This window comes from Stegostoma tigrinum, chromosome 11, assembly GCF_030684315.1.
Source record: "Stegostoma tigrinum isolate sSteTig4 chromosome 11, sSteTig4.hap1, whole genome shotgun sequence".
In the NCBI taxonomy this organism is placed as follows: Eukaryota; Metazoa; Chordata; class Chondrichthyes; order Orectolobiformes; family Stegostomatidae; genus Stegostoma; species Stegostoma tigrinum.
Genome location: NC_081364.1, coordinates 5,248,063 through 5,257,252, shown reverse-complemented (window position 1 = coordinate 5,257,252; position 9,190 = coordinate 5,248,063). Strand labels below are relative to the sequence as shown.

The 9,190-nt window shown below is 42.5% G+C and overlaps 1 protein-coding gene across 1 annotated transcript in view; it reads right to left on the bottom strand.

The window, feature by feature from the left end:
- Positions 1-290: 290 nt before the first annotated feature.
- ruvbl1 (RuvB-like AAA ATPase 1) overlaps positions 291-9,190 on the bottom strand; it is a 65,591-nt gene continuing 56,691 nt past the window's right edge. The window contains exons 10-11 of the mRNA XM_059649721.1: positions 4,206-4,297; positions 291-637 (exon numbers count right to left, since the gene is read on the bottom strand). Coding sequence (XP_059505704.1) covers positions 478-637; positions 4,206-4,297 — 252 coding nt within the window. The 3' untranslated portion in view covers positions 291-477. The remainder of the gene's footprint in view (positions 638-4,205; positions 4,298-9,190) is intronic.

Sequence of the window (9,190 nt, the reverse complement as noted above, 5' to 3'; positions counted from 1 at the left end):
AACACCTGAATTTCTACTTTTAAACTGCTCATATGTGGAAGCTAGAAACTTTCAGTTTCAGAAAACTTCACTGTCTTTGTTCTGGAAACTGGGGCCATGAGGTAAGCCCAGACAGCCACAGTGTTTTTTTGTAAGGCAACAGAACTAAGGCACAGGGACCTCAAACATTTGAAGAGCTGACTGCCCTGTTCTTCTTTCTATTATATCTCAACCAAATGAAGTCCCTCGAAAGCAGAGAGCACAAAGTAGCCTCATGAATTCATGACATTTTTTTTCAAAAAAGTGTTTATTCAACTAACATACATAAAACATTAACAACTAATTTTCTTGTAAGCTTCTTATGACAACCACACCACATCCCAAAGTTGCCATGTATCCTCCTTCCATGCTGGCAGACCCACTGTTTATGTCCAAAGCAGTCTGCTATTTCGGATTCTGACATTTGGAATTTCACCAGTTGGTTCAGTAACAAAATTCTCATTTCATGTACTTTTCTTTGTGTTCAGCGAGAATCTTAGCAGATGACTTGGCATCGTAGAACAGTTCATTGATTTCCTCCACATGCTCCTTCTCAATACTATCTTTCCCATTGATCTTTGCCAGCAGATTGGCTGGGGTTAGAAGCTGCACAGAGTACCTGTGTCACAATCACACAGTCATTAACCAGAATCTCACTTTGCTACTTATCTAATCCTTTCATCTATGTAGAAGCAATTCAGCCATACAAATATTGGTTAAGAATATGACATGCAAGCCTGCAGCACCACAGGTAATATAGAATCCAGAAACAAAAATGACCCAAAAAGGCAGCCAAGAAGCAAAACTGAGAAAAACTTATACTCTACAGTCCAGAGAAAGGGCTTTGGGGATCTCAGGAAGGCAAAGCTGTAAGCAACCAAATGTGTTATGTGTTACATACATTGCATTTATTTTTCAATTAGCATTGTCGTGCCTTTAAGTGGTGTTGGAACAGGACTTCCACTCATCATAGTATCACATCAAACAGGACAGAAGGCTAGTTGGCCAATTGAGTCTGCATTAGCTCTCTTAAAGAGTCATCTTGAATCATTCGTTCAAACATTATGCTGCATTCCCTTGCAAGGCAAAGAATATTCTCCCTGCTGTGAAGTTCCCACCACTGAATGGAGTTACTCCAGATGGGAACTGACCAGAGCTTTAGATTGCTGTGGTATAACAGCCCCAAGCTCTGAGGGAGATTTGCTTTGTGCCAATGTTCCCTTGGTAACACCACAGAAAATCTATGAGAAAATTAATTACATTAAAAGACAATGCCAGTGTATTACTTCTAGATGTGTTGGGTGACAAGACTAAGACCCCATCAATCTAGATGGATCAGAAAACATATTTGCACACAGATTATGACCACACCCAGGATTATCAACCAAGTCACTGCAGTAAAATACTTTAGATTTTTAGGCTGACTGTGTTAAGATATTAGGGAGGAGATGGGTTAAATTCCCACTATATCTTTCAATCATTCACAGGGTGTGGGAATTGCTAGCTCGGCCAACATTCATTACTCTCCACATTGCTGTGGGTCTGGAGTCACACACAGATTGCCTTCTCTAAAAAGCATTAATGAACCAATTTTCAGACAATTGTTGATGATTTCATGATCCATCATCAGACTCTTAAATTCCAGATTGTTATTGAATTCCAATTTCACCAACTGCTATAGCAGGATTTGAACTCAGGTCCCATGAAGATTATCTGGGTCTCTGGATTAATAGTCTGGCAATAATATCACGAGGTCATCACCTCCCTCTAATGGCTTAACTATCTCTTCCTCTGTTACGTTCTGAAGAGGGAAAAGATCTCTACAACTTAACTTGGACAAATTTATTTAAACAAACTATAACATAACTAATCATACTCTGCACTGTAAACATAAAGCTAACACAGTTACATCAGTTTCCCTGGCCAAATCCTAACCCTACTTGATGGAAGATGCAGTGATAATGGGAACTGCAGATGCTGGAGAATCCAAGATAATAAAATGTGAGGCTGGATGAACACAGCAGGCCCAGCAGCATCTCAGGAGCACAAAAGCTGACGTTTAGGGCCTAGACCCTTCATCAAAGAGCCACAAAAGCTGACGTTTCGGGCCTAGACCCTTCATCAGAGACGGTGAATGATGAAGGGTCTAGGCCCGAAACGTCAGCTTTTGTGCTCCTGAGGTGCTGCTGGGCCTGCTGTGTTCATCCAGCCTCACATTTTATTATCTTGATGGAAGATGCATCTGTGATTGAACGGATTTTCGACGAATGGAAGGAAAGCACTTTTAGAAAGTGCATTCCCTTGAAAAATGAATGTTGAGGCCATGGAAACTTTAAACTTTCTTAAATTCATTTATGGGATGTGTAGATCACTGGCTAAGTCAACTTCTGTTGCCCAGCCCCAATTACCCTCAAGAAGGTAGTGGTGAACTGCCTTCCTGAAGTACATTTGATACAGGGACACCCACAGTACTGTTAAGGAGGGTGTTCCAGTATTTTGACCTAGTGATATAGAAGGAACAGAAATATATTGCTAGGCCAGGATGCCAGTGGCTTGGAGGGGAATTTGCTGGTGGTGATATTCCCATGTATCTGTTGCCCTTAACCTACTAGATGTAAGTGCTCATGAGTTTGGAACTTAGAAAAAGCATGGGATAGAGTTTAAAATTGAGCCAGAATATAAAATGCACGCAACAGGGAAAGAAATTGTAAAAGAATTGACTCCCAATATGTCTGCCCAACACAGGGTTCCAACCAAGATCATATTACATTATCAGAACAACATGAAAACCATCAGATGTGCTTTGAATATGGTCAGATGTCAGCAAAACCTTCATCGTAAAGACTGCAAACAATGCAAGCAACAATTTCCGGTATTGGATAGCGGCGCCGCAAACCCTGAGCCAGGTAGGGGTGTTGGTACAGGTTGTAGCACGTTGGGTGGATTGATCAAAGTTGTCAATTGTCTTTTTTTAATCCCTAATTATCATGTGATGCAACATTTGGGTCAAGACGAGGCCTTTAACATCAGACTGCCTTTTACTGCACTGTCCAAATCTACCCGTGAAGGACACTGACATTGGGGCATGTCACACAAAGCTGCAGGAGTCAGAGGCTGAGAGGGGAAAGTACCCCTCTACATACATGGAAAACATCACAATGTTTTCAGTTGGCCAGAGCTACTGCTTATTTTGGTGGAAATGGTAGTTAAGGTATTAAATTCTAAAATTAGAGAACTATTCTAGAAACAGAGATTTAGGTTAGTTCTATATTCTACAAAATTTTGAACAGACATAATCTAATTGAAATGTAAAATCTGTGAGGAGTTTGGCAGGATATTTGCTGGGAGGATACTTGCCACTGGTCAGGGAATCCAGAACTGGGGTTATGATGTCAAAATAAAGGATTTGCCGTTTAGAGCCGGGAGCAGTGGAGATTTCTTCGAAGTGTTGAGAAATTTCAGAATTCTCTACCCACAGAGAATAATGGATGCTCAGTTCTTTGAAGTATTTAGGGTGGAGGTTTGGAAACTAAAGGAATTTAAGGATATAAAAAGGAAAACAGAGGTAGAAGATCAATTATTGTCTCAGAGAATGAAGGAAGACGCCGAAAAGGGCCAAAAGGACACCTCCCGCTCCCTGCTATTTTTACCTTGCCTCAGTCAGTATTGAAAGTGTCGATTTTTGAACTCAATGACAAATATCGACTGAAGCTCACAGTTGTGCTCTGCACCTGTGAGAAAATATCTGTTTAAAAACCTTTCATAATATACAAGAACTTTTTTATTGCTATATCTGTATCAGTTATCGTGCTGTAAGGTTTCATTAACTGCTTTTGTATTTAAAGAGCTTTCTTTTCTTGAAATACAGAAACCTTTTGTGTTTAATCCTGTGGGCCTGTACCTACAGTGCCATTCATCTTCCTGTGACAAGCTGAAACGAATAGCTATTACTGAATCTGTTATTCTACAGCACTGGCTAAAATTAAATACCGCCAGTGAAGAGTTTTTTGGCTGCAAGTAAAGAGGATGATTTAAAACCCTTGTCTCGGGCTCCTGAAAGCATCAGCGTAGGGAAAGCGGCAAATCATTTCTGCTCACTAGGGTCAAAAGAAAACAAAATGCGAATGACATTATCAAGGTCTGGACAAGAGCCATTATTTCTTAACAAAGCAGCAATGGGTACTCACCGCAGGGTTGTCTTTGTGCCGATTTCCCCGAGGTGAACCAAGGCATCCTCACTGATGCTGATGCCTTCTGTATGTGCTCGAATCTTGATTATCTGCCGAGTGGGGAAGAGTGGAGGATTAAGAAAACGTGAACAACAGATTCCATAACTGTCAGTGCGATTGATCCTCTGTCAGCACAAATGAATGTCCTGATCAACACAAGCTGATTATGCAGGCCAAAGTCTGAAGATTTCTTCAAGTTGGCACAAAACAGAGTGGAATTGGAATATTGAATTTTTTTTTTAAAAAAAGCATTTGTCCAAATTTACAATATATTTGATAAAACTCTGAAACTGGGGCAGACAGAAGTGTACATTTAGATAGCACTGGGTTGTTTAAATTCTCAAATAAATCTGGCAAGAATTTCTGTGGAATGTGGCTATCATTTAAGACATCGTTCAACTGTCTACTGCTGTTTAGTGACTGTGTCAATAAAAGCGTGTGTGTGTATATGGTGTGTGTGGCATGGCGCAGCATGCGTGTGTCTGTCTAGCTTTGTCCTGTCTCTGCATCAAATAGCATCTTACACGCACATCCCAGGCGAGGTTCCCAATTCATTTCTATTCCAGGCAGGATACCCTAAACTGCTCCGTTCCTGGAGGAGGGCTGAATGGCCTTCCATTGTGTATTCACTACTGCGCCTTAAATACACTCAATGTCTCAGCAACCACAGCCTTCTGCAGGAGGGAATACCACAGATTAACCACACTGTGGCTACAGAAATTCTTTTTCATCTCGATTATAAAGGGTTGTCTGTTTACTTGGAGGCTTTGCCTTTGGGTACGAGCCTAGTGGGAATATCTTCTTAATATGCACTCCACCCAGGCCTCTCAGTATTCTCTAAGTTTCAATGAATACCCCCTCATCCTTCCAAATACCATCGAGTACAGACTTAGCCCTCAACTGCTCTTCACGTGCCTTCAACTCTGGGATTATTCTTGTAAACCTCCTCTGGATCCCTTCCAATGCCAGCACATTATCCCTTAGATATGGGGCCCAAAACTGCTCACAATATTCCAAATGGGGTCTGACCAGATACAGTCCTAGCATTACTCTAGGCTGCTTTGGGAAGCGAGAAATGCAATTGCTTCGCCACTTGCGAAGATCTTTGCATCCTCGCTCTCCACTGGAGTCGTCCCTGAGGACTGGAGAGAGGCAAACGTAATTCCTCTCTTCAAGAAAGGAAATAGGGAAATCCCCGGCAATTACAGACCAGTAAGTCTCACGTCTGTCGTCTGCAAGGTGTTAGAAAGGATTCTGAGGGATAGGATTTACGACCATCTGGAAGAGCATGGCTTGATCAAATACAGTCAACACGGCTTTGAGAGGGGTAGGTCATGCCTCACAAACCTTATCGAGTTTTTTGAGGATGTGACTAGAAAAGTTGATAAGGGTCGAGCTGTGGATGTGGTGTATATGGACTTCAGTAAGGCATTTGATAAGGTTCCCCATGGTAGGCTCATTCAGAAGGTCAGGAGGAATGGGATACAGGGGAACTTAGCTGTCTGGATACAGAATTAGCTGGCCAACAGAAGACAGCGAGTGGTAGTAGAAGGAAAATATTCTGCCTGGAAGTCAGTGGTGAGTGGGGTTCCACAGGCCTCTGTCCTTGGGCCTCTACTGTTTGTAATTTTTATTAATGACTTGGATGAGGGGATTGAAGGATGGGTCAGCAAGTTTGCAGACGACACAAAGGTCGGAGGTGTCGTTGACAGTATAGAGGGCTGTTGTAGGCTGCAGCGGGACATTGACAGGATGCAGAGATGGCCTGAGAGGTGGCAGATGGAGTTCAACCTGGATAAATGCGGGGTGATGCATTTTGGAAGGTCGAATTTGAAAGCTGAGTACAGGATTAAGGATAGGATTCTTGGCAGTGTGGACAAACAGAGGGATCTTGGTGTGCAGATACATAGATCCCTTAAAATGGCCACCCAAGTGGACAGGGTTGTTAAGAAAGCATATGGTGATTTGGCTTTCATTAACAGGGGGATTGCGTTTAAGAGTCGTGAGATCTTGTTGCAGCTCTATAAAACTTTGGTTAGACCGCACTTGGAATACTGCGTCCAGTTCTGGGCGCCCTATTATAGGAAAGATGTGGATGCTTTGGAGAGGGTTCAGAGGAGGTTTACCAGGATGCTGCCTGGACTGGAGGGCTTATCTTATGAAGAGAGGTTGACTGAGCTTGGTCTCTTTTCATTGGAGAAAAGGAGGAGGAGAGGGGACCTAATTGAGGTATACAAGATAATGAAAGGCATAGATAGAGTTGATAGCCAGAGACTATTTCCCAGGGCAGAAATGGCTAGCACAAGGGGTCATAGTTTTAAGCTGGTTGGAGGAAAGTATAGAGGGGATGTCAGAGGCGGGTTTTTTACACAGAGAGTTGTGAGAGTATGGAATGCGTTGCCAGCAACAGTTGTGGAAGCAAGGTCATTTAAGAGACTGCTGGACATGCATATGGTCACAGAAATTTGAGGGTGCATACATGAGGATCAATGGTCGGCACAACATCTTGGGCTGAAGGGCCTGTTCTGTGCTGTACTGTTCTATGTTCTATGTACTCTCTGCTGGTGTATTCTAGCACTTTTGAAACAAATGCTAATATGCATTTACCTTCCCAACTGCATGTTAACCTTAAGAGAATCCTGAACTAGGATTCCCAAGTCCCTTTGTGCTTCAGATTTCCCCATATATAAAACAGTCCCTGCTTCTATTCTTCCTATCAAAGTGCATAACCTCACTTTTCCATATTGTGTTCCATCTGCCACTTCTTTGCCAATTTGCCTACTCTGTCCAAGTCCTTCTGCAGCCTCTCTGCTTCCTCAACACTACATGTCCCTCAACTCTTCTTTGTGTTATCTGCAAACTCAGCAATAATGCCTTCAGTCCTCTGTCTAGATCGTTAATGTATAACATGGGGAGGCAATGGCCTAGTGGTATTATCATTGGACCTATTAATTCAGAGACCCAGATACTGTCCTGGAGACTGGGCTCGAATCCCGCCACAGCAGATGGTGGAATTTGAATTCAATAAAATACTTGGAATTAAGAGTCTAATGATGACCATGAATCCATTGTCATTTGTCAGGAAAAACCCATCTGGTTCACTAATGCCCTTTAGGGAAGGGAACTGCCATCCTTACCTGGTCCGGTTGACACGTGACTCCAGACCCACAGCAATGTGGTTGACTCTTAAGTGCCCTTGGGGGGGGGGGGGGGGGTGGTGGTGTGTGTGAATGAATTAAGGATGGGCAATAAATGCTGCCTGGCCAGTGATGCCCTCATCCTCTGAATGAATTAAAAAAATACTTAAACAGCTGTGGTTCCAACACTCACCTCTGTGGACTGTCACTAGCCACTGGCTGTGATCCTGAAGAAGACCCCTTCATCTCAATTCTCTGCCTTCTGCCAGCCAGCCAATCCTCCATCCATGCCAGTACTTTGCCCCCAACATCATGGGCTCTTATTTAGTGGCCTCCTGTCTGGCAGCTAGTCAAAGGCCTTCTGGAAATCCAAACAGATCACCTCCACCGACTCTTCTTTGTCTAACTTGCTCATTTCCTCCTCAAAGAATTCTAAGATTTATCAGGCCCACCCCTTGATAAAGCTGTACCAATTCAGCCCTATTATACCATGCACTTCCAAGTACTCCGCAGTCTCACCCTTAATAATGCACTCATATTTTACCAACTGCTGAGGTCAGGCTAACTGACCTACAGTTTCCTTCTTCTGTCTCCCTCCCTTCTTAAACAAGGTGTTTCATTAGCCACTTTCCAGTCCTCTGGGATCCTTCCTGACTCCAGTAAGTCCTGAAATATCACCACCCTTGCAATCTCCTTCAGAGCTCTGGGATGTAGTCCATCGGATCCAGGTAATTGCAGCAAGGTTATTTTGAAAATGATCCCTTACCTTCCTCCCAGACTGGTAAAGTCACATACCCATGTGTGTCCATATGCTAAACATTTTGTTCAATCGTACATGACTGAAGGGACTACATTTCAAATATTTTACTGGGTGTAAAGCACTTTGGCACATTGCGAAAGGGGTTAAATAAATACAAGACCAGCATTTCTGCTACCATTTCCAATTTTCACTATACACATTGGTTCTTCAGAAAGTCATGTGCAAAGCTCAGAAGTGCTGACAGTGGTTTTCAACAAAGGTGGCAAGGGCTACTCTGCATTATGTCGGAAAGTTAAATAGCACCTACACAGTACCCTTGTTTCCTGCATTTGCTCACCAATCCCTGGCAGGCAGATGTATGATTTACATCAGCTCCTTGCTGGAACACACACATGGTACAATGACCTTTGATACAATGCATATCACTTACAGCTTCCTTACTAACACATAAATCACATAAACACATTGGTTCTATAAATAAGTTTACTGTATCATTCCAAAAGACAGTTTTACATAGAGAAGCCTTTTGTATTCCAGCTCCCTGAACACACACTTCTTTCTTTTCTCTTCTTGCAGCTCCAATGTTGTAACTTAACCCTTCAGAATGACTATGCCTGTTGTATCATTGTATTAATTTAAGATTTTTTGCCTGGACTCACATGGCCGTTCATTTATCAGATTATACAACTTTCTATACCCACTGTCTACTTTCTCCTTTGAGCACCTAGACATGAAAACTGGTCATGGGGTTGTCAACTATGATTCTTGGAAATTTCATTTCATAGAAAGTGAGGCTAGACTGGAGCAGCTATGATGGGCTTGAGTGGCCTTACTTTTAAACTCATTCACACTCATTGAGCAGTTAATGGTCAACTGCATTGCTGCGCATCTGGAGTCACACAGAGTGTACCAGATGGGGTTGTTCCAACAACTGACAATGGCTTCATGGTCATCGTTAGGCTCAGAATTTCACATTTTTACCAAATTCAAATTCCATTATGTGCTATGGCAGAGTTTGAACCTAGGTTCCAAGAATATTAACAGAA